The sequence below is a fragment of the Leptonychotes weddellii genome, chromosome 7 (assembly GCF_054177405.1).
Source record: "Leptonychotes weddellii isolate Sample4059 chromosome 7, ASM5417740v2, whole genome shotgun sequence".
Lineage (NCBI taxonomy): Eukaryota > Metazoa > Chordata > Mammalia > Carnivora > Phocidae > Leptonychotes > Leptonychotes weddellii.
Genome location: NC_138375.1, coordinates 54932255 through 54957221, shown reverse-complemented (window position 1 = coordinate 54957221; position 24967 = coordinate 54932255). Strand labels below are relative to the sequence as shown.

The 24967-nt window shown below is 45.9% G+C and overlaps 1 protein-coding gene across 6 annotated transcripts in view; it reads right to left on the bottom strand.

Moving 5' to 3' along the window:
* Positions 1-14672: 14672 nt before the first annotated feature.
* Positions 14673-24967, bottom strand: part of KCNIP1 (potassium voltage-gated channel interacting protein 1) — a 324702-nt gene continuing 314407 nt past the window's right edge. For 3 of the 6 annotated variants that reach the window (XM_031030342.2, XM_031030341.2, XM_031030343.2), the window contains 4 exons: positions 19727-19831; positions 18768-18830; positions 17413-17439; positions 14673-15543 (listed from right to left, as the gene is read on the bottom strand). In XM_031030342.2, coding sequence (XP_030886202.1) covers positions 15496-15543; positions 17413-17439; positions 18768-18830; positions 19727-19831 — 243 coding nt within the window. In that variant the 3' untranslated portion in view covers positions 14673-15495. The remainder of the gene's footprint in view (positions 15544-17412; positions 17440-18767; positions 18831-19726; positions 19832-24967) is intronic. The other 3 variants (XM_006735446.2, XM_006735445.3, XM_006735448.3) reach the window with 1 other exon arrangement.

The following is a 24967-nucleotide window of genomic DNA, read 5'->3' as shown; positions in this document are numbered from 1 at the left end:
AAGCCGGCTGTGGCCCCCATGCTTCAGACCTAACAGCTTTGTTCATTAGGGTGAGTCCACCAAGACAAGGCCCCAGGAAGTCAGCTGACTCAAGTTTCTTTTTCTCCAGGGAAACCCAGACCTGTCTTTGGGCAAAAGCCTCTCTGTCAGCGGCCAACACCCCCAGGCTGTCTGGGGGGCTGAGAGACTGAGCGGGAGTTCATGAATGGCCTCCAGTCAGAGGCAGCTACCAACTGATGCCTCCCAAATCACTGTGTGAGCCTTTTGTTCATTTCCTGGGAACCCAGGAGAAGCTGGGTCAGGGCGCTGCATGCCCAGGGCAGCCTGGACCCTGCGGCTTTTGCCTCCTCCTTCAGCCACATGGGGTCATTTTCCGGGCCTTCCCTCAAGCCTGTTGGATTCAGGAGCCCTTTTTCTTGCTTTGCTGGATATGATAGGTGTTTCGGTGTGTTCCTTCCTTAATTCCTGAAACCAGAGAGGCTCATGGTCTCTCCCTTTGGGAAATGTTGGCCTCTCCCCTTCCCAGTGCTGCCCGCCCCACTCTGTCTCCCTGGGAAATAGAAGGGGGTGGGGGAAAGTGGGGTTCCTCTAGGGTGCCCTGACTCATCCTCGGTGGAGGGGACCCTCTTCTCTTAAATATCTCTCTCATGGGGGTACGGCATCCTTTGGCCCTGAAGGTCCTCAGAAGGGTTAAGTGTTCAGCAAAAAGAGCCCTTCCAGATGGGCTGTGCCGTGACAGCTGGTGTGAAGGGCCTCTGCCAGCCCCGCAGGGCCTTCGGGACGCGACTGTGACAGCATCTGGCTGTGTCTGAGTCCAGTCAGATGAGCTGGGAGGTAAGGCATGTGGCTTCCTCCTGGCAATGATCTGGCTGTCTGTGAATGTGACCCCACAGATGTCCGTCTGTCAGCCTTCCTCACACCACACCTCTCTAGAAGGAATTTCCAACAGCAACCTGTCTCCATGGGCGAGCCTGCTCCTTGGTGTTGGGCTGATGACCCCACGGCGCCTGGCCGGGGCAAGTGGGAACGAGGGGGGCAGGGTAGGCACAGGAGACATCTGGCTGTCAGGCAAGATGGACCCCGGGGGTGAGTACCCTATTCTTGCTTGGGGAGCTGGCATGGAGGCAGAACGGACTTGGGCTCACCCAGCACGCGCGGCCGTGTGAACTCCCACAAACCCCTTTGCCTCAGCAAGCCTTCGCTCCCTCATTCGTGAAAGGGGTAAAACCTACTTTATTGAGTTGTTGTGAAGCTTCGCGAGAGAATGCACGTGAAGTTCCCAGTTGATGGGCAATAAATATCAGTTTATTAGAGTCTAGTTATTTTAGAGTTTGACCCTTTCATTTAGCATTAACAGATCCTAAAATAAAGGTGGATTTGCTCAGGGCCCCCTATGTCAGGGAGAGCCCTCGGCCTGCCTCAGCCTTTTCTGGGATGGTTATCTGATCAGTGCTCCTGGTTTTGGCCTCTGTCTGACTCAGGAGGGGACCTGAGGCTTTAACTCTCTGTCCTTTGCCTGGGAAGTAAGGCCTTCCTGCTGTGTGACTCTTTTCCCTAAAGGCTGTGAGCTGCATGTCCCTTCCTTAAATGAGGAAAGCCAGCTTCCAATCTGCTACTTGTCTCTTAGACTCCCACCCTCTCTGCTTACCTGCTCTGTCAGGCCTGGTGAGGCTTGAAGAGAGGAGTGGTTGGGGGTGGACACTCAGCGCAGTTGTCTGGAGCAAGCTGTTCCTGTGAGTGGGGAATCCATGCTTGGGGAGCACAGAGGTTCAGAGGAAGGCAGAGACCCAGGCCTTTCTCTTGGGGAGCCCCCCTGGGGAATGCTGATGTCAGGGAATGCCACTGGAAAGAAAACTTCTGTGTTTGGTCCCATCTTAGCGTCCCTTCATCCTGGAGGAGAGGAGAGGAAAAGGTGGGAGGACCTTCCGTGGAAACAGGGAAGCTCTCCCAGCACTTATTATATAAATGACAAGGCCACAGTGAGTCGAAGTGGCTCGCCTCATCCTCTCTTTACGGTCATATGACCCTCACTCCTCTTTCTGTTTTCCCCAGATGACAAGAACGATGGCTGGGCCCAGCCCTGACTGGCCTTGGGGCCACACCTAGACGCCAGCTCTCTCAGAACAGTGTGGGTGACAAGGAAAGACATGGCTGATGAGAGGGGACTCTGTCTGTGGCGACACAGGCAGACAGATGTCCTCACTCTGGAACACTATGTTTGGGTGGGACCCCAGAGATCGCCTTCACCAATCCCCATTGCCCAAAATCCGGGGAGGGAAAACGGTCGACCTCAGGCTGGGTTGTCCGACTTGTTAATTCAACAGTAGGGCCAATGTCTCTGGTCAAAAGTGTGAACTACTCCTTGAGTAGATTCCCTCCGATTTCCTGCAAATATGTGCGTCTGAGGGAGGCGATTCTGGTCGCCGGGCTGACACAGGCTGACGAGGAACGAGAAACGCCGTCTCTGACTAAGATTCCGTTACTTTCTCTGGGTTTGTAGGGGAACACCACCGAGATCGCTGCGTGAGGCGGATCTGTGAGCGGCCAGCATTGGTAGCAACAGTAATGGGGACACTCCCGAGCAGTTGGCACGAGGTCAGGCATTCCCTCCTCACAGCAGCTCTGTGCGCCAGGTCCTGTCGTTACTTTTTGTGCTCGTTACGGTCCTTCAAGAAGCGCAGGCGAGATGCGGTTAGATGTGCCAGAGACTCAAAGGGCAGGAGGTCTGTGAAGGGTGGGGGGCGGGGGAGGGTCGCCGTGGAAAAGGAGAGCGGGCAGGACAGGCTGGGTAGCAAGAGCCTTCCACAGCAGTGCGGTTCCGAGAAGCACTCGGCAAGGCTGGTGGGAGCCTCTGTGTAAAAGCTGCTCCTGAGAAGGGTTAGGTGTCCTGTAGGAATGGGCTGGAACGAATACACCCTCCGTGCTCGGTCACCGGCTGAGCACAGCATGGACCCACAGCAGCCATGCCCCGGGGGCTTCTCCCTTGGGGTGGAGCGGGACGGTCACATTATCATTATTGCCCGACTCTGAGCCCTTACACATGAGATGGCCGGGCGAGTGCTCTTGCAGGAGGTCCGAGCAAGCACATCTCCATGGCCGCCACACCGCCGTTTTACAGATGAGGAAACTGAGGCACAGAGAGGTTAAGTTTCTTGTCCATGGTCCCACGGTTAATAAGTGGCACCAGGCCACACCATGGGCTGCAGGATTATTTGCTGGTGTGTAGGGGAAAGTACTGTCGTGTAAACTTTGCAATCCGGCCGACCTGCCTGTCCCTTCTCCCTCGAGCACGCGCTAGCTGTGGGAAAGCTGAGACTGGCGTGTGTAAAGTGCCTGGTACAGTGGCTAACACATAGTAGGTGTTCCTGCTCTCATTCTGTCTCCCAGGGGTGGAAAGACTCACAGTCTTTCCATTGTTGATGTTGCCTGCTTACTGTCCCACTCTCTCTTCATGTCAACTCTGACTCCCCAAAGGATGCTTCTGAGCTGACTGCTCTGCGGGCCCCAGATCTGCCTGGGGCCTTGGAACGGATGGATGCTGGGGCAGGCGCCAGGCCTGGTCTTGGGGTGTCCTCCCCACTGAAATGCTGCGGCAGCCACCCTGGGCTTCCTTCCATCCTGGGGAGATTAATGTCATTGACTTGACTAGAGGCCAGGCAAAGTGTCTGGTAGTCCACAGCTTTATCTCTAATCTCTAAAACAACCTTAGGCAGGAGGTCTCAACATCCTCATTTTTCAGATGAGGAAACTGAGTCTGATGGAGGTGAACACTCTTGCCCAAGATCACAAAGCTAATAAATAGCAGAGCTGGAATCTGAACCCAGTCTGACCCACTATAAAACCCACTCATTTTCCTCCACACCATGCTAGTCTTGTGAGGTAAGTTATTATCATCCTTGCTTTATAAATGAGAAAACGGAGGCTCAGAGAGGTGGAGTCACTTACCTAAGGTCGCACAGCAAGTACATGGCAGCAGTGGAGTTGGAGTCCAGCCCTGTGTGACTCCAAACGCTCCGGGACAACCTTTTGTTCTGGGTTAGCCTGGACTCTCAGGAGGGCACACGTCCTAGATTTAGGAAAATCTTTTGTTCTCCAGTCCCCCGTCTGCAATCTCAGCACCCACTCCTTGCTTTGTGGGTCCGGGAGATGGAGAAAAGAGGAGGGTCATTCTGCCTTTTTTGTTCCTGCATCCCATGGCCTGGTGGCCCTGACTCTGCAGTACCAGCGTGAACCCTGAATCAAAACCCAGGAGCCTGGGTCAAGCCCTTGCACCACCCTCTTGACCGTGGGCCAGTCACTCATTGTAAAGAGGGGTGATGAGCGCCCTGTTGGTTTCTCAGGGGAGCTGGGAGGAGAATCCAGCAACATGAAGGACCAGAAAAGACTCTGAAACCAGCCTAGGGTTGTATGATCACCTGGGCAGTAGGAGTGTTATTATTATTTTGTGATTTTCTTCCTACCTTCTGCCCTCTGGCTTCCCTGAAGCCGCCACCAGGAGGGAAGGCACTGGGCAGGCCTCCTTCTAGACCCACAGTTGGTCAGCACCCCTCAGGTGCCTGGCCTGGCCTGTCAGACCCCATTTCTCACAGTTCTCCCGCCCTCTACCCTCCAGTCCTCCAACCCTTGGCCTCCTACCCAGCAGAGTACTTCATTCCCTGAGGGGGAGATTCCAGAGCAGATAATCCAGCTGCCTCCTTGACAGAAACCAACAGCAAATAAAGGAATATTTACTGAGTACCTGCAACTTGACAGGCGCTTCAAGTGTTTAATCCTCTGCAGCAACCCTGAGAATTTTTTCCTGTTTACTTTTGATGAGCGAGGCTCATGCTTAGGGGCATGCAGCTGGAGAGAGGGGGAGCCAGGATTCCAGCTCTGGGCTGTCTCATTCACTGGGAAGACAGACCCGTTCCTCCCTATCATGGTGCACAGTCCGCTGATGGGCAGGTCCTTCTGGTGGCCAAGGGCCATGTCTGCGACTGTCTGTGCAGGAGGCAGAAGCCAGGAGTAACGACTTGGGCTGGGAGGGCTGCCTCTTCCTCCAGGCTGCCCAGGATTTCTCCATCACCAGAAGAAATGGAGACTCTGGGGACAGTTCTGCAGAACCATCCTTCATCCCAGCCTTATCTCAGCCTCTGAGCAGCAGGTGGGCCTGAAGGAAGCTGCCTGGGGGCAGTGGGCAGAGGCCTTTGTCTGGGCCTATGCGGGGCCCTGACTGCCGTGGGCAGCTTCCAGTGTGGGCAGTAAAGGACGCTGCACTTGGGGTCACGGAAGTCACCTCCAGGTGGCACATCAACAACCAGTATGTGATCCTGGACAGGTCTCATCCCCTCTCCGAGCCTCAGTTTGTCGGTCTATAAAATGGAACCATATCCTCACCTCACTGCAGCGTGGGACGGATAAATGGGTCAGGATGTGAAAGTGCTCAAGGCAGAAAGTTCCCGGTAGGACCTGCTGCATAATTTGCAGGGCCTGGTGCACAAATGAAGAAAATGCTGATGTTCCTGTTCACACATCGTGAAGAATTTCAAGGCGGTGGTAGCAGAGCATGGCACCAGGCGCCGGGCCCTTGCAAGCGCGGGGCCCTGTGCCCGCGCAGATGGAGCTTCCTGAAGCCGGCCGCTGGGGGGTTAGGAGAAGTGGGGTGCGTCCTCCTCCCTGCAGCGGCCCACCCGTGCCACCCATCCCGAAGCGAGGCTCGGGCGGAGGGTCCCGCGGCACGTTCGGCGGGGCGCCTACGCCATCTAGCGGCGCCAGGGCGCGCAGCACCCGCCGCGCGCACCCAGCCCGCTGGCCTCCCAGGCTCAGTCACCCCGCGGGCGGGCGCTTCGGGGTCCCACGTGTCGCCTGAGTTTCCATCCCTTAGCTCCGACCCATCACCACGTCCTCTACATCGTCCTCCAGGTCTCTCACCTTGTCCCACCCCGTCGTTAGCTCCTGGGTCCACTCACCCTCCCGCTCACTCTATTAGGGTCCTCCCCCTCCCTCCGGGAGCTGTTCCCCCTCGGGCCTCTGGAGGCACCCCTCCCCCCTCCGTCCATTCCAGCCGGCACTTCATCTTCCCTCAACAGCTCCTCAGAGCCCTGCTGTGGCTCTCTGCCACCTCCAGGGAAAGCCCATTTCCTTAGCCTGGCATCCAAGGCCGTCCACCCTGGGTCCTCGGGCCTGCCGTTATCCTGCAAACACACCGTCGCTTCCTGACACCCCTCCCCGACTTGGGGTCCTCTCGTGTCCTGCCTGTCGGTCTCTCCAGGTCCCACCTCTGAATGAATGCCTTCCAGGACTGCTAAATCCTCAGGGTGCCCCCAGCAGAGCACAGGAATCTTCAGAGTCAGAAGTGGCCAGGTCAGAAGTGCGTATGGAGTGGTTTTGTGAAGATGAAATGACATGACTTATATTAGGCATTCAGAATGGTGTCTAGCTCATTATAAGCATAGTAAATGTTGTCAACTATCATTATTATTATAAATTCTGTATCATTAATTATTAATGACCTTGGTCATGTGATTTCACCTAGTTGACCTCTTCCCATCAGGAAAATGGGGATATTATTTATATTCTTATCCCAGATGATTGTTACAATACTAAATGAGGTGCCGCACAGAGGGTGCTAGGTAGAGATGTAGCAGGTGATTGAGAGAGGTGGTCCTCTCCCTTCACACCACGCCCTCGATGCTCAACAGATAGTCCCTTTTCATAGTTCCTTCTTCGTGATCCCAAATGATTTAATTGTGGAACGCTCTGGAGGCTGAATTTCTTCCCAGGGCACTTTAGTCTTTTCTCTTAAAGTCTTCAACTGATTGGATGAGGCTCACCACACAGTGGAAAATTATCTGCTTTACTCAAAGGCTACCGAGTTAAATGTTAATCACATCTACCAAATACCTTTACAACAACGACTAGAATGGAATTTGACCATGGCATCATGGCCTAGCTAAGTTAACACATAACGTTAATCATCACAGTGGGCTAATATTTATCACAGAAGGACTTTCTCCTTAATAGAATCCATGATAGTCTGTCTTTCTGCATCTCTCCCCAAGCATATACCTATTCTGTGTTGGCATTAACAGTGAGGGGTTTTGGCCCCTTAGACTGCACAGGGAATTGGGGGTTAAGAGATAGAAGGATTGGATACTCTTAGTTCACAATCCCCTGCCACAAAATCCTTGCCCCTCATCAGGCATTCTAGTTTGGATAGGGGCCTTGACTGGGCTTTGGGAGGAGAGCAGGAGAGAAGAGACTGGATTTCGCAGCTTTCCTGGTGGGAATGGGAGTGATGTGATGTAGCTGGAGGAACTTGGCTGGGAATGAACTGGCCAGAAGAAACACCAGGGAAGGTAGGGATGATGAGGCTTATTAATGCAAAGTACTTCTTATGGAAGTCGGGCATCCCAGATTGGTAGATAGGCCATGAAAGGTGGTGGTGTGCTCCGGGATCCCAGATCAAATTTTTTTTAACAATTTTAAGTTGACATGAAATCAACTACACATATCTGATACATGTATACACTCGTGAAACCATCACACAATTAAGATAATAAACACAACCATCACTCTCAAAAGTCTCTTCTTGCCCCCTCGGTAATTTCTCTTGCCGCTTCTCTCTGCACTGACCCTCCCCATCCCCAGACAACCACTGATCTCCTTCCTGTCACTATAGTTTGCATTTTCTAGAACTTTATATTAATGGAAACATCCAGTGTGTACCTTTTTTTTGGTCTAGCTTCTTTCATCAGCATAATTATTTTGGGATTCATTCATGTTGTTGTGTGGGTCAAGAATTTATTTTTCTTTACTGCTGAGTTGTATTCCATTGTAGGGATATACCACAGTTTGTTTATCCATTTCCTTGTTGAAGGACAGTTGGCATTAGCCTGATATATTACCAGGGGAAAGTGTGGTAATAGAATTTAGTGCAGAGGTTGCAAATTCTGGAATGCTCTGTGCCACCCCTGTGCCAAATGCATCTGCTACACTTGTTTGGTTGGGTCTGTCTGCTGTCATGGAACTAGTTGCCAGACTACAAAAGTTGGGGGATTTCACAGGCAAGTCCAGATTTTCAACTTTACTGGAAGAATTTTTAGGTCTGATAACTGGGTCCACATTCCAGCAACATGACAGCAATCCCTAGAGCTGTGGCATAATTGCCTCCTTTACCCTGGGCATGTATTCTCCGGGTTGCCACTGATTTCTTTAATCGCCTGGCTCCATATACTCTTTGAACCTGGCAGTTTCTGGCTTAGCGATTAAGCTCAGCAGTCAGAAAGTCCTGCGTTCAAATTGCTCTGTCACTTACTAGCTATTGGATCATGGCCAAGTTACTTAAACTCTCTGAGCTCCAATTTCCTCATTAGTAAATGGGATTAATAACAGAAACAACCTCAGGGTAGTGAGAATTGAATACATATGAACTATTTAGCATGCAATAAGTGCTCAGTAAATGATATTTAATATTCTTGTTATATTATGGTCGCAGAGTAGATGGCAGAACAGTACAGTGGATATGGCACTAGACTAGATTTCTCGTCCAAGCTCTGCTACCAACCAGCTATGTAGCTGTGGGCTTTGGTTGACCCATCTATCATACGAAATAGTGGGAGATCAGTTAGCATGTGTCAAGTTGCAAGTGGCAGAAAGTTCAATTCCATCTGCCTTAAATAATAAAAAATTAATTTATTGCTGTATGCAACACAAACCACTTGTGGTACATGTAGCTTCAGGAGAAGCTTGATCCAGCAGTTCAATGAAATTATGGAGTCCATTTGTTTCATCTCTCTGCCTTGACTTCTGTGGTATGATGTTCATCTATAGATTGGCTTCTCTGCAGGTTACAAAATGATTGCCTGTATGTCCCAGAGCTACGTGCTTATTCATTTGTGTCCAGCAGGGAAGAGTGACTTTGTTTCATTGTTTTCAGTAATGACTCTAAAATTCATGCTGTTTGCATTGGCTTAGGCCTTAAGCTACCCCTGAACCAGTCACTGTGGCCAGAGGCATGGGAAAAAATGACTGGCTTAGTATAGGTCAAGTGTTCCATTCTAGAACTGAGAGTGCAATCAGCTCCTCCAGTCTCATGGGTCCTCAAAAGTCCACTCAGTGGGACTGGCTGCCCCTAGGGTTTTCCCCCGATCTTCAAGATCTGGATTTTTTGTCTCCAGGCAGTCCCTGGACCGGAGTGCAGAGCTTGTGGAGGTCTGAGACTTAGATTGGGCTTTATTTTGATGTGGAGGGACATGCTGATTTCAGCTCCTCTAAGAAACCCATATGGCCATCTTTGCACATGTCCTTGGCATTATTCCCTATAGAGGAAGAGTAATTTGGCTTGAATGCATGGACTTGTTTTCATTGCTTTTTACTAATAGATTTCATGGCAGCTGCTTTCCAACACCTTCTGGTGTTTGTGTATCATTAGAGCTCATTTTAGGAATAGGTGGAGAATGGTCTTCGTGCTCTCTAAGAAATGGAGCCGGGCAGAGATTTTGGAGCTTGGCATGCTTTTAAGCCCATTTCCAGCTGTGTGGGCAGGTCCCTTCATGTCTTGGGGCATCATTTCTTCATCTGAAAAACAGGTGCCTAGAATTCTTACTTCACAGAGTTGTGAGATTCAAGTAGGATACCATCCACAGACAACCTGGCACCCAACAGTGGTCCCCAGTCCCATCTACACTTCCTCCTGGGAACCTCTCCAAGGGGCCTTTCTGGCTTCTGCTCAGAGGATTTACTTAGAGATGTGATGTTAGAGAACCACAGGATGGGTCATAGTGGGATTCTGTATTTCGAGACATTATTTCTATATTGGAACAAGGGATAGACTCTTGAATTCCTGAGCTAGAAATGATAGTAAGCTTAGGTCCAGATTTTCTGTAAATGCCTGGTGATCCTTCCCACCCCTGGCCCACCTGAGATCATGTCAAGATCAGCTCAGAGGAGCTATCCCTCCCTCCCCAGCCACCCCAGTCACTCTCTACCATGTCACCCTTGTATTCTCTTCATGTCACTTTGCCGAAAACTTTTTATCTATGGTCTGTTTACTCCCACTAGATATAAGGTTTGTAAGAGCATGACACATATCTGTCCTATTCAACATTTTAGGTTAGTTTCCTCCAGAAGCCAACACTGAGACAAGGATGTGGGATCCAGTAGCTGATCTGGGAGGAGATCCCAGAAGCAATGGTAGGGGAGTACAGGAAATGAGAGAGGGAAGGGAAGGAGGTCAATAAGGGGTACACTGTTGAGTACATTACTGCTGTGGCTATTAGGGCTCAGTTCTGCTGGAGAAGTCGGGAGATGGTAGAGAAGGTACCCCAAAGTCCTTCCTATGGAAAGGAGATGGGTCTGGGGGTATTTATACACCAGCTCTCATCGGCCATTGCTTAAGGGCTGCTCCAGGGAGGTGTTAACTACCTGATTCTCCTGGCCTGCCCTGCTCACAGGCAGAGTGCAGCCTTCCCAGCCAGCATCTATCTCTGACAGAGTTATAGACAAAGGTCCCAGGCATTTCCAGGTGGCACAGTTGTGTCCAGCTGTGTGGTAACAGTGAGTGTTGAGGCCTTCTGGGTAAGACAGCCTACTGATGAATCCCCATCAGTAGGCACAATTACTGGCAAATGGTGACAATGTGTTGGATGATTCAGGAGGAGCAGGATCCCTCCAGAAGGACAGGTTGGAGGTGGGTGTCCTAAGTGGAGAGCCTTGTTTCTCCAGTATCCCAAGTGCTGAGAGATGCACGGATTCACGAAACACAGGCCTCTCTTTGTTTCTGTGCTCCGTTGAAAACTGCAGTGTTTATTTATTCCTTGTTCCTTTATTAAAAGCTTTTTGTTTGTTTTAATATCACTCTTTTAATTAAGTTTTAAATTTTAATTCCAATATGGTTAACATATAGTGTTATTTTAGCTTCAGGTGTACAATATAGTGATTCAGCAATTCTGTACATCACCCGGGTGCTCATCACAAGTGCACTCTTTAATCCCCATCACCTGATTCACCCATCCCCCCACTGCCCTCCCCTCTGGTGACCAGCAGTTTGTTCTTTAGAGCTAAGCGTCTGTTTTTTGGTTTGTCTCTTTTTATCTTTTTTTCATTTGTTTTGTTTCTTAAATCCCACATGTGAGTGAAATCACATGGTATTTGTTTTTTTCCACTGACATCCTTCACTTAACATGATACCCTCTAGCTCCACCCATGTTGTTGCAAATGGCAAGATTTCACTCTTTTTGATCACTGAGTAATATTCCATTGTATATATACACCACATCTTTATTCATTCATCAATCGGTAGTCATTTGGGCTGCTTCCATAATCTGGCTGTTGTAAATAATGTTGCTATCAATATAGGGGTGCATGTATCCTTTTGACTTAGTATTTTCATATTCTTTGGGAAAATGCCCAGTAGTGTGATTACTGGATTATAGGGTAGTTCTATTTTAACTTTTTGAGGAACCTCCATACTGTTTTCCAGAGTCACTGCACCAGTTTGCATTCCCACCAACAGTGCACAAGGGTTCCTTTTTCTCCACATTCTCGTTGTCACATCATTTCTTGTGTTTTTGATTTTAGCCATTCTGACAGGTATGAGGTGATATTGCATTGTAGTTTTGATTTGCATTTCCTTGATGATGTTATGCATCTTTTCATGTGTCTGTTGGTCATCTGCAGGTCTTCTTTGGAGAAATGTCTATTCGTGTCTTTTGGGTTGGATTATTTGATTTTTGGGTGTTGAATTGTTCCTTTATTAAAAGCTTTGATGAATGGTAACCCATACCCTTGCAATTGCTGCAACAGGTTGCTCCCTACCCCCACCCTGAGGACAACCAACTTTCTTTCTGTTGATTATTCATCTCGGGACCAATTTTGAATCTTCCTTTCATCTTGATTTCTCTCTGAATATCTCCAGATGCTGATTTTCCTCTTGGCATTGGGTGTTCAGGACTGAATTGGGTTTCTTGTGGTCTGGCCAGCACAGGAAGAAGGGTACCAGCCCTTCCACTTTTCTACAGCAGGGGCTCTTAGCCCTGGGGGTACACTGGAATCACCTGGAGAGCTTTTAAAGCATAGTGGGCCCCACCTGTAGAGGTTCTTATTCAGTTAATCTGGGATAAGGTCCAGGCCTCTGGCACTTTAAAAATTTCCCCTTCTCTAAGGGGAACCCTCCTACACTGTTGGTGGGAATGCGAGCTGGTGCAGCCACTCTGGAAAACAGTATGGAGGTTCCTCAAAAAGTTGAAAATAGAGCTACCCTACAACCCAGCAATTGCACTACTAGGTATTTACCCCAAAGATACAAATGTAGTGATCCGAAGGGGCACATGCACCCCAATGTTTATAGCAGCAATGTCCACAATAGATAGACTATGGAAAGAGCCTAGATGTCCATCAACAGATGAATGGGTAAAGAAGATGTGGTATATATATAAAATGGAATATTATGCAGCCATCAAAAATGAAATCTTGCCATTTGCAATGACGTGGATGGAACTAGAGGGTATTATGCTAAGCGAAATAAGTCAATCAGAGAAAGGCAAGTATTATATGATCTCACTGATATGAGGAATTTGAGAAACAAGACAGAGGATCATAGGGGAAGGGAGGGAAAATGAAACAAGATGAAACCAGAGAGGAAGACAAACCATAAGAGACTCTTAATCTCAGGAAACAAACTGAGGGTTTGTTTGGAGTTGTGGGGGGTGGGAGGGATGGGGTGGCTAGGTGATGGACATTGGGGAGGGTATGTGCTATGGTGAGCACTGTGAATTGTGTAAGACTGATGAATTACAGACCTGTACCCCTGAAACAAATAGTACATTATATGTTAATAAAAAAAACAATTACAATACATGTAAGTCAAATCATGCTATACCCCTTCAACTAATACAGTGCTGTCATTTAAATAAAATTGGGGGAAAACACACACACACACACACATTTCCCCTTCTCTGTTCCCCAAGTGATTACGATATGCAGCCAGAGTAGATACACTGGCCTAGACCTTATATAGGTATCTAACACAAGCATCTGAAAAGGTCAGAGGTATTCCTAGCTTCAGGTCCAGCTTGATCCAGCAGCTCAGTGATCTAATCAAGGTTTCAATTTCTGGTGTGTTTTGTTTTGTTTACACATCTCTGCCTTGCCTTCTGTGATTCTGGTTTATCTGCTCTTTGGTTATCAGATAATCCCTCAGAATTCCTAAATCACTACCAACATGTCCTAGGACTGCGTACTATCTCATTCATGTCCAGTAGGAGAGAGACCATCTTTGTCCTCTTGTTCCCAGCACAAATCTTGTGATTCATGCTGTTTGTATCAAGCCAATCCCTAAATCAATCATTATGGTTAGGAAGATGGCTCAGATCATGTGTTCCATTCTTAGCACTGGGTGTGGTCAGTTCCCCACCTTAGCTCTGGATGTACATTACAATCACCTGAGCAGATTCTAAAGAATCCTGATGCCCAGGCCTCACTCATAGAGATTCTACTTCAATTGGTCTGGGGTGGGGCCCGGGCACTGGCATTTTTTAAAGTGCCCCAGGTGATTGTGATGTTCAGCCAAGGTGGAGAACTATGGCTTAGACATTGTATAGCCTCATGGTGCAGGTTCAGACCACCCACATGGGAAGGTTCACAAGTACAGATCCTCTGCTTGGGCCTAAGTGTATGTATGCCTTGCTAGGGGCTGGCCACATGTCTAGCAGCCCTAGATGACCACATGGCAGCACTCAGGAGGCCCAGAGAAACAGAGCCGCATCCTCTACAATTTCCAACCGTGAGAAATTGTAGCCAGTGGCAATCAGACTGGGAGTATTTCGTGCATGTGTGACATTTGGTGGCCTGCTCTCGCTTTGGTCCATGGGCACTTATGGCTTTCCCCTTCAGTGCATCTGTTTCCTCATCTGCTATTTGGATTCAAATACCCATGCCTCTTTGAACTGACTACAGATGAATGAGATTTGTGTGTGTACCTTCAGTTCCTTGGGGAGAGACAGAATCCCTTGGCAGGAAGGCTCTATGATGGAGTGGGAAGAGTTTAATCTCTATGGAGCTGTGCTACCCTAGGTAGGTGCCCTTACCTCTTCAGGTCCAAACCAGGAAAATGAGGACTCTATTTCCCAGAATGCCCTACATCAACATGAAATGAGATAATGTATGTAAGCCCCTAGTGCATTATCTGGCACATAATAGGTGTTCAGTAAATTGCTTTACTTCCAAGAACGCCATGGTTAGCTCTTCATCTTTTTTAATGTGATGTTAAATGGGGACTCTAAGACATAGTGTCCAACATAAGTAATAATTTGTTGCTTTTGGTTGAAGCCACTTGGTCAACCCCTGGACTCCAAGCCCCTCAGCAGGAGCTTCTGGCCACCTCTTCATCTCTGTATCCCCAACCATATCATATGAGGCTCCAGACTTTCTACAGCTGAGGGTCTTGAGAGTGGCAATCTTGTTGGAAGGAAGGTGTTGTGAGGGGGGGGTCTCATCTTAAAGACATATTTGCTTTTAGTCACAGTATTTGCATTTAAATGAGATGCTTGCTTGGGGGTAGTGGAAGATGATGACTGATTGGCACTGGGTCTGGCACAAAGTAAGTACAAATAGCTGGATGCCAACTGAATGGACGAGCCTTCCGTTTTCACAGCTTACTCTCCTGGCCAATTGAGTTATGGAGGAAATGAAGATTAAGAGTGTAAGAAATAGTTCTGTTTATTGATTAGAACATGGTATAAAATTACAATTTGCAGGCATTCTGGGCTTTCTGGGAGGGGCATGCAGTGCTAGGCTCTAGCAGGAGATGGAGTGAGGGCATGGACCACTGGGCATTGGCTCTTTTCCTGGGCACATCAAGGGACTTGCACTACCAGCACAAATGCCAGTGTGAGAAAGAATTATTGGTTCTTGCCTCTGGAAACAAAGGATTTGGGCAGTTTGGGTCACCAGACAATGCCATGCTTAAGAATTCAGTTCTATCCTACATATGTTAGGTGCTGGCTCTCCCAATCTAGTCATATACGGATTCATATTGTTCTGTATAATGCTCATTCTTCCCACCAAAAGAAGGGAAACAGGCACATTGGTTTGGGAGGCCACTAGAGGATGGTGTGCATTTGGCTCAGGTCATCTTGCTTCCGGATACATCAAGGTCTGCTGGACTCAGAGGCAGTGGGCTGGGTCACGCAAGCAGAAAAGTGTGCATTACTGTTTAAGCTCAAGCAGAGGGACCTTCCATAGGGCAGCAGCATGAAGAGATGAGCATGCTTCCAAAACAAACCCAATTTCATCTTCTCTCTCTCAAGAAGATGGAGAAGGAAGAGTTTGCAATCAGAGACTGAGCCATGTGATGCTGGGTTCCATAGAAAGTCTCCAGCGGAGAATTCTTCCAAAATGTAAAAGGTGTTTCTGTCCCAAGAGTCGGTGTGCAAAATCAGAACAAGGGCAGATCAAGGTGTTAAGAGGTGGTTGTTCAGTACAATGTCTCTGAGAGCTGGATGGCTATGTCCATAGTCACATGACATTTTGGAATAGCTGGAGGGACCTCATGATGTTGTCATCCTGGGAGGGGAGGAGGGGGAAAAGAGAGGATGGTTAGAACTCTCTGAGGCTCCTCCCTGAGAAGCTCTGTAATAGTGAGCATGTCTCTAGTGTGGGTTTCCCATGCAGAAAGAATGCTGCAAGGGCACTAGAAATAGGAAAAAAGAATGGGGGCCCAGAGAGTGAGCAATTCAAGGCAAGAAGCACCTTCTCTGGCCTTAGGAAATTGTTGTTGTTGTTTTTTAAAATTTTATTTATTTATTCATGAGAGAGAGAGAGGAAGAGGCCGAGGGAGAAGCAGACTCCCCACGGAGCAGGGAGCCCAATGTGGGACTTGATCCCAGGACCCTGGGATCATGACCTGAGCCGAAGGCAGACTTAGCCTTAACCGACTTAGCCACCCAGGTACCCTGGCCTTAAGAAATTTGTAAGAAATAAAGCATCGAGTGAAACAGTGAATATTACCTTTTTTAAGAAGCTCTGCGCAACTGCATTTTATCAAATGATTTTTCGACATCTACTGAGAGGACTGCATTTTTTAAAAATTCTGTTATTAATTATATTGGTTGATTCTTGAATGTTAAACCAAACTGGCATTTCTGTAATAAACCTTTCTGTTCTTTTTTTTTTTTTTTTACATATTACTGGATTTGATTTTTTACTCCTATATCCAGAGGGAATATATTAGCTTGAACATTTTATTTTGTAATGGCTTTGCCATGTTTTCATATTAGGGTTATGATAGCTTCATAAATCAAGTTGAGAAGTTTTTCCTCTTTCTCTCTTCTCTGAGTTTGTGTGAGATTAATATCGCTTATTCCTTGGAAAGAGTTTGAAAGAATTTATGGGGTAAGACATCTGTGTCTGCCATTTTCTTTATGGGAAAATTTTAAATTACAGATTCAATTTCTTTAACATACATAGGACTATTCAGATTTTCTATTTCTTTTTGTGTTAGTTTTGATAAATTATATTTGCAAGGAATTTGTGGATTTCATATGTTGTCAAATTTGTCGAATAATGAACTATTATCTTTATAATCTGTAAATCCTGTAGCGTTGTTACCCTTTCACTCCTGATACTGATAGTTTGAGCTTTCTCTCTCTTTCTCTTTTGTTTAAATCAATCTTGCTAAGCATTTGTCAATTTTATTAATTTTTGCAAAGAGGCAAATTTTGGTTTTATTGATTTTTTTATTGCATGTCTCCATTATATGTTCTCTATTTTACTTTTTTCTAGTGTATATTCTCTAAGAAATAAGTATTGAGTGTAGAAGATCCTCAAATGCTTAGCTATTAAGCAACATACTTTTAAGTTCATGGGTCAGAGAAGAAAATATTTTGAATTAAAATATGATGAAAATATGACATATTAAAATATGTGGGATCTAAAACAGTACTTAAAGGAAATTTTATCCCTTTATGTGAACATACTGGAAAAGAATGGTTGAAAAGAATGACCTAAATCTTCATCTCAAAAAGCTAGAAAAAAAGCCCCCAAAATTAAATTAAAATAAAATAGAAGGAAAAAGATAATTTAGAACACAAATGATAAAACAGAAAGCAGACCTATAACAGAAAAAAAAATCAACAAAGACAAAAGTTGATTCTAGGTGTTTGAAATCTTTTAAAAGTTGCTAGAACTTTTAAAGTAAGTCTATGGGTTCTGGAGTCAGGCTGCCTAGATTCAAATCTGGATCTGTCATTTACTAGCTGGGTGGCCTTGGGCTAATTATTTAATCCCTCTGTGCCTCAGTTTCTTTATATGTAAAATAGCATCGATCACAGTATCTACCTATGGGTGGGTTGTGAGCAAAAAGTAAGTGAATTAATGAATAGCTATAGAGGTTGCTAATGTGAGAAACTAAACGAATTTAAAAACTTCACTCACCTCTGAAGCAAAGTCAAAAAAGGACACCTAAGTAGGGCATAGAATTTAAAATTAGAATGATGGAGTTCAGTTTCCATCTCTGATCTCTGTCACCTACTCTGCCTTAGCCATATCTCTTAACTTTGCAATGTCTCAGTTTTCTCTTCTTTAAAATGGGCATGATCAGTTCTGCCGGTCACCCAGTTCATGATGATTAACATGTTGAAATATTTCTAGCCTTGTTGGTAAATAACTGCTGACCTGAGCCTCCCACCCAGCATCTTTCCCTCTGTCTCTCTGGTAACTGGTCCAGGACCCCCGGAACACCCAAAGATCCGTCAGCTAACAGACTGGCAAGCTTAGAAGGGTCCCTTTAGGGCATGCTCCATGGCATTAGTCAAGGTCAGTTAAGAGTGGTCAATTCTCAGTCCACTCTCATTATTGAATATTTTGAATATCACCTTGGATAAAACGCCACCACCTCTCAGAACTGTTGTGAGGTGTATGCATATACCTGAAACTTGGTAGGTGCTCAGTACGTGTTGGTGACTTCTCCCCAGTTTTGTGCACCTGCAGCTCTAACTGGGTGAGCTCAGAGTGACTGCGTACTTTTCTGAAATAAGGTGGGGATGGAAATGCATTTTTCTAAAGCAGATGAAAGCAACTATTTCCAGTTCATTTTCTGGCAGAGACTCTGGGCTAGTCTATCCTTTCAACGAGTGACAATGTGGTCCAAGGACCTGCAGCACCAGCTTGACCTGGGAGAGCGTTAGAATAGTAGCGCCTCAAAATCCCCTCCAGACCTATTGAATTAGAATCTACATTTTAACCAGATCTTCAAGGAGGTTGGGTTGCCCATTAGAGTTTTAGAAGCCTTGATCCCCAGGGCATTTGTGTTAAAACAAAGATTTCTACAGCACCCTCCCCCCCCCGCCCCCCATCTAGTGTTCATTTTCAGAATCATCTGGGCAATTCTTGGGTATACTATGGCTTGAGAATTTCAGTTTTCGGTTTTTTTCCCAGCTACTCCCTTGTAGTCTGAGGAGTGGGTCATCGAGCCAGAAGCAGGTTAAAAAATGAGTGTTGCCCACTTGGGAAGTCTTTGGTTTCACAGAGACCCCCTCTGGGCTTTCACATCCCCCCCCACCCCCAATCCTTCTCAGGCTGTCTGGCTCAGACTGTGTTTAGCCAAGACCAACCACAGGCCATTTGGAGGAGTGGAGATTGTTGGAATTCTGAGTTGCTGCTGGTGGGGTTGGTAGTGGTGGCTCTGACCTGAGGCTGCAGGTTTCTCATTTTCGCCCTCCTGCCGGTCCCCAGCCCCCAGATTTCCTTTCCCAGATCTAGAGGTTTTGTGCTCTGAGGTCTCTCCTTACCTCCTGACAGGATTCAAGAAATTCATCTAAAGTCACGATGCCATCTTTATTTTTGTCCATTTTCTGGAAGACACAACAGGAAGAATTTTAACGAACCTGGTAATCTGCATTCCAAAACTTGCTCTTTGTTAACCACCTTTGCCCTGAGAATCAAGGTGGTCTTTCACTGGCCAGACAACTCCACCCAGGCCCTGGTTATAGCCCTTTGACCCCCATGAGCTTCCTTAAAATGGAAAGACTTGCTCCAGACTCTCATTCCCTCATCACCAGATTATTCTGCTGACACCCTAATATGTGTTCCCCAGACTCTCTCCCAGCCTGTCCACCTGGCAGAGAGAACGCTGCACATGAGAGGTTCGACTTCTTCTCTGTCACTTACTGTGTGACCTTGAGTGAGTCTTTAAGCCTCTCTGAGCCTCCGCTTTTCCCATCTGCAAAGTGAGAGGATTAGACTAGAATGAGCTTGGACATTCTTCAAAACTTTACCACTAGCTTACTTTTTTACTAAAACACCATTCTGGTCATGCCACTCTTCCACTTATGGAGTAACTGTAGTCATCCAAGCAAGGCTAAACCTCTTCAATTAAAGATCTCAACCCAGCCCACCCTTGTTTCCAACTTTATTTTCCGTTACTCCCCAGACATAAAGCCTTAACACCTGCATAAACGTGCTTAATGACATCTTCTCTGGCTACTCTGCTCCACCAAGAATTTTTATGGAACTTAGAGGCTATACGGTAGCATTTATACTTCGTAATATACTTCCCTATTCTATTCTGTAGTATATACTTGCCTGCTTAATGAGATCATCTATTACTTGAGGTCAGCATATCTTGTAATTCTTTTCTGTTTTCTACAATGCTTAGAACAGAGTTGCACACACACCACTTGTTCAGATGCTTGTGGGTTGACTGGCCTACGTTGGGCTTAAAGCTCATGCACAGTGTGTGTGCACTTACCTGGAAGAAGACATCCACATGCTGCCTTGGAGTGTCTTCTTTGAGCACGGGATATGTATATTTCCCCATCATGTCGTAGATGGCTTTGACGATGTCCATCATCTCCTGGAGAGATGATATGGAAGCACAGTATGGGAACCATGAGGTTTTTAGGTGACAGTTTGGGGCTCCTTGTTACACTTGTGAATGAAGGTGATCCCAGGGACTCTCTTCAGCTGATGAGAGGGAGTTAGAGAGCAAGCGAAGGGGCTATATACTGCGAACCTCCTCCTAGAGAGAGGGTGGCGGGAAATTCTCTTCCCCTTCAGAGGCTCTTGGGTAGGTTACCTTTTCTTGAGCATTATCCTCAGTGAGGGATTATGTGTGGGATTGGGGTGAACGTGTGTGTACTGATGAACTCACACCCCATTTTTGGAAGACCCTGTCCCCACTCCACAATTCCTTTGAATGGTTGGGTCCAGGTGGCTGTGTTTGTACTGGGTGACCCATCCCTGTGACCACAGCTCTTTGGAACAAAGGTGGACATCTGACTAAAGCTGAGCTACTCTGTTTTTCTGTGATGAGGCACAGAAACGTAATCAGGAGCGCTAGAACTCTGGAGCTCAAAGGTCAAGTGGAGTTAGGGCCAGAGTAGGTGCCACAGGCAAGCCATTTCCAGGATTTACCTGAGGTTGAGTGAGAGCAGACACCAAAAGCTTCTGCAGAAGAGTAGAACTTCTGTGAAGAGTAAAATGGAGCAAATACACAGAAGGTAGAAGAGATGAGAAAAATGCAGGGAGAAAGAGAGAGCAAGAGGAGAGGAGAGGAGAGAGTAGAGGGAGAAAGGAGATGGCGCTGACGGGGGACAAGAAATGTTCTCATGAGCACATGCATGGGCACCTGCATGCACACACACACACACACTCTCACACACAATCTCTCTCACACAATCTTTCTCTCACACATACACACACACAATCTCTCTCACACACATATACACATTCACACACATACACACTCTCACACACACACTTTCTCTCACACACACATACTCTTTCACACACACATACTCTTTCACACACACTCTCACACACAAACACATACACACACACTTTCTCATACACACACTCACACACACATATACACAATCACACACACTCAGAGGCTCTCTGAGAAAAACAAGTGAAGAAGACAGACAGTTACAAAGACTGGGAGAAGCCCCAGACGGGCAGTGTCTCAGAATGGTTACGCTATAAACTAAAACCTCTTCTTGTGCCTCCCCACCCCTATATTGCTAGCAACTTGAATGTGTCATTTCTGCAGAAGAAAGTGTGGCCGTCTTGATCTCAGCAATGCTGGAGGAGGGGGAGGGAAGAGAGAGGAAAGAAGAGGTGAGGGGAGAGAGAGAGACTGGAGACTAACAATCTTCTAGCTTCAGTGGGGATTTCACATGTTCCATCAGACTAGCTATACCTTTTAGGAAACCTCTCAATTTAAGCTAGTTTATGTTGATGATCTTTTATCTTTGTAACCAAAAGACCGCTTTCTACAAAGTCTTTTTTGTTTTATGGGGCCTGATAGATGGTACAAATCCTGTCATGTTTTCTTTCTAATCTCTCAATGCTTCTCCATACAGAGTAAGTGATCATTAAGTACTTGTTAAAAGAGTTAAGTTGTTCTTTTTTTTTTTAAAGATTTTATTTATTTATTTGAGAGAGAGAGAATGAGAGAGAGCACATGAGAGGGGGGAGGGTCAGAGGGAGAAGCAGACTCCCTGCCGAGCAGGGAGCCCGATGCGGGACTCGATCCAGGGACTCCAGGATCATGACCTGAGCCGAAGGCAGTCGCTTAACCAACCGGAGCCACCCAGGCACCCAAGAGTTAAGTTGTTCTTATTATTAGTGTAGCTCTGTTTCCTCAAGACTGTGAGCTCATGAGGACATATACACGATCCTTCATTGCTAAGGTCTCTGCATGGGCAAGGAACCCAGTAACTGCTGAGTGGCTCTGTGATGTTCTGATCACACTGGCCAAGCACAGTATTCCATGGCCCCTCCTTGGAATGCAGGAAAGAGGGCGTAGGAGGACAGCCTTGTCTTTGAGATCTTTGAAATAATGTCTGTGGAGACCCAGGGAACGGCCTTTCTCCTGGGTTCCTTGTCTGCTGCTCCTCATTCCATGTGCTTATTTTATTGTTTTTATTCGTTTTTAACCTATTTTAAATAATATTAGACTTACACAAAAGTTGCAAGAATAGAACAGAACATTCATGTATACCTTTGACCCAGCTTCTCCTAACTTGCCAAAGCACAGCACAGTGATCAAACCCAGGGAATTAACAATGCTACAACAATGCTATGCAGGGCTATTAACAAAACTATGGAGCTTATTCACATTTCATTAGATTTTTCCTTGGTGTCTTTTTTATGGTTAAGGATCCCTAATCCATCTAGTTGTGTGTCCCCTTAGTCTCCTCTAACCTGTGACAGTTTCTCACCCTTTGTCTTTCAAGACCAAGACACTTCTGATATAGTGCTGGTAAGTTATTTTATGTCTCTGTTTAGGTTAGTCCCTGGTTTTCTTATGATAAGATTGAAGTTATACATTTTTGTCGAGAATACCATAGAAGTGATATTATATCCTTCTTGGTACATCATGTCAAAGAGGTACAGGGAGTTGATATATCTTATTAATGGCGATATGAACCTTGATGACTTGATCAAGGTGGTGCCTGCCTGCCAAGTTCTTCCACTGATTTTAGTATCTTTCAGTGGGTCTTGCCTGCAAAAATTATTATTGTGGTGCTTGCCTAATGCTGATTTTGTATTTCCTTTATTCCTTCTTTATTTATTAATTGGAATTCTTCTTTAAGGAAGAGTTGTCCCTTATCCCCCATTTGTCTATGAATTCAATTATTTATTTGAATACATATTTATTATTTATTTGAACACATATTTGCATATATATAATCTGTAATTATGTATATATAATTTAGTAGGGACTCATGGATATTTTCTTTATTTTATAGCTTATAATCTAATACTAACATTTTTAATTTTGTTGCTCAAATTGTTCTGTTTTGGTGATTGGGAACTCCTTCAGACTGATTCCTGTAGCTTTTTGACATGTCCCATCCTTTTCTTTTTTTCTTTTTTAAGCACTTCAATATTTTCCAGCACTACAAGGTACTCCAGGCTGATCTTGTATTTTCTTGTTCCCAGTCCTGGTATCACTGACTTCTGCAAGGAGACTGATTCCTTTAACTGGAGTCTGGTGTTCAGAAACCAAGGTCTGGGTGCAAGGTATCCTCATTGCTAGAGGGTGTCATTGTCTTAGGCCCTCCCAATAGGCAGAACTAGGAGATAAACGTCTCTATCCATGTGTTTATTTTTTTATTTTTTAAAGATTTTATTTATTTATTTATTTGACAGAGAGAGAGAGACAGCGAGAGAGGGAACACAAGCAAGGGGAGTGTGAAAGGGGAAGCAGGCTTCCCGCTGAGCAGGGAGCCCGATGCGGGGCTCTATCCCAGGACCCTGGGATCATGACCTGAGCCGAAGGCAGACGCTTAACAACTGAGCCACCCAGGCGCCCCTCCAAGTGTTTATTTTAAAATGTCTTCATAAGTCCCTCACATCCACGTTATCATAGGTTCTTTCCTGAGTACCTTTATTAAGAGAAAGAATTTAAAGACCAATTTTAATTGCTCTCTCAGGATTTTCATTGCCTAATTTGGATGAGATTATCTCCAAATGATTGCCAGGAGAGGTTCCAGTTGTCTTTTCTAGGAAGCTGCTTATTCACACTTTCTTTTTCTTTTAGGAGGTACTTTATTAATTCTGCCATCTAGAGAGGTCTGATGGGTATTAATGGCGACAATTTTGTCTAGTCTGCAAGTAAGAAAGAGGGAGCAGGACTTAGTGAGGTTATTCAGTGATGGAATTATGACTGCACCAAGGTTGAAAACTGTGTTGTAAGTCCCATTTTAGGGTCCTTTCTTTATATATTTTGTGAAGTAGTATTTGAATATTTTGGAGTATCATAAATTTGAGTAGGTATAGAAGCATTAAATTATTTGCAAAATTGAGATAATATTATACATACTATTTATAAAGTGATTTTTATTTTTCTTTGAAGATTTTATTTATGTATTTGAGAGAGAGAGAGAGAACAAGCATGAGTGGAGGGGAGGAGCAGAGGGACAGGGAGAAGCAGACTCCCTGCTGAGCAGGGAGCCTAATGCGGGACTCAATCCCAGGACCCCAGGATCATGACCTGAGCCAAAAGCAGATGCTTAACCGACTGAGCCACCCAGGTGCCCCTATAAGGTGATTTTTTAAATGTAATGTGTCAGACGAATTTTTACATCTTCTTACTTTTGTGTGACTTTAAATGGCCACCTGTTATTCCATTACATGAATTTACTGGAATTCATTGAACATATCTGTTACTAGTGGATATTAGGGTTTTTACACTCAGGGGAATCATCCACCACTTTATTTTCAGCACCTAGAACACCTTACAAGCCCTCAAATATACATTGAGCAAATACTTGACTGAATGAATGAGGCATGAACATTAGAGAGCTCAGCAGGGTTGAAGTGAAAATTGGAGATGACATTTGTAGCTCTAGACACTGCGCCCAGCACGTAGAAACTCGGGGAGTGGGATGTTACAGGGTCCACACTGCAACTGAGAGACCAAGATACAGTAGATATCAAAGTGAGTTTTGAGATAGATCTGTGGGTATTTCATTGTCTAGACACCACATGTAACTCCGAGGATCTAAAAGTGTCAAGCAGTGAAGAGTCAGAAATTGTTTGTGATGTGTTTAGAGATAGCTGCACCTGCCATCATCCCCTCCTATGGTTTTATTAGTAGGCAAAATAGATTGTGGCCAATATGATCCTATTATAGTTCCCTCTTCCTCAAAAATGTCCCTTCTCTCTTCTAGATGGTGTTTTCAACTCGATCATTCCAACTTTCAGTTTTAACTTGCGGCTCTCAACCTGCTAAATGTGGGTTCCCCTGGGAAGAGTAAGAGTCTACACTAAAAGCATGACACCCCTTTGGAATGTGCATTGAATATAAGGGACCCAGTGACAATGAATGAATCTGCTTAATCCTTTCTTGAGTGCTTGGGAACAGGGCAGGGTAGAGCAATGGGGGAGGTCAAAGGTGACCTTCTTCCTTTTGCCAGGAATCAGCTCTGTTAGCCCCAAAGCAGATCCCTCTTCATTCAGACAACTTCCTCCTCGTGAT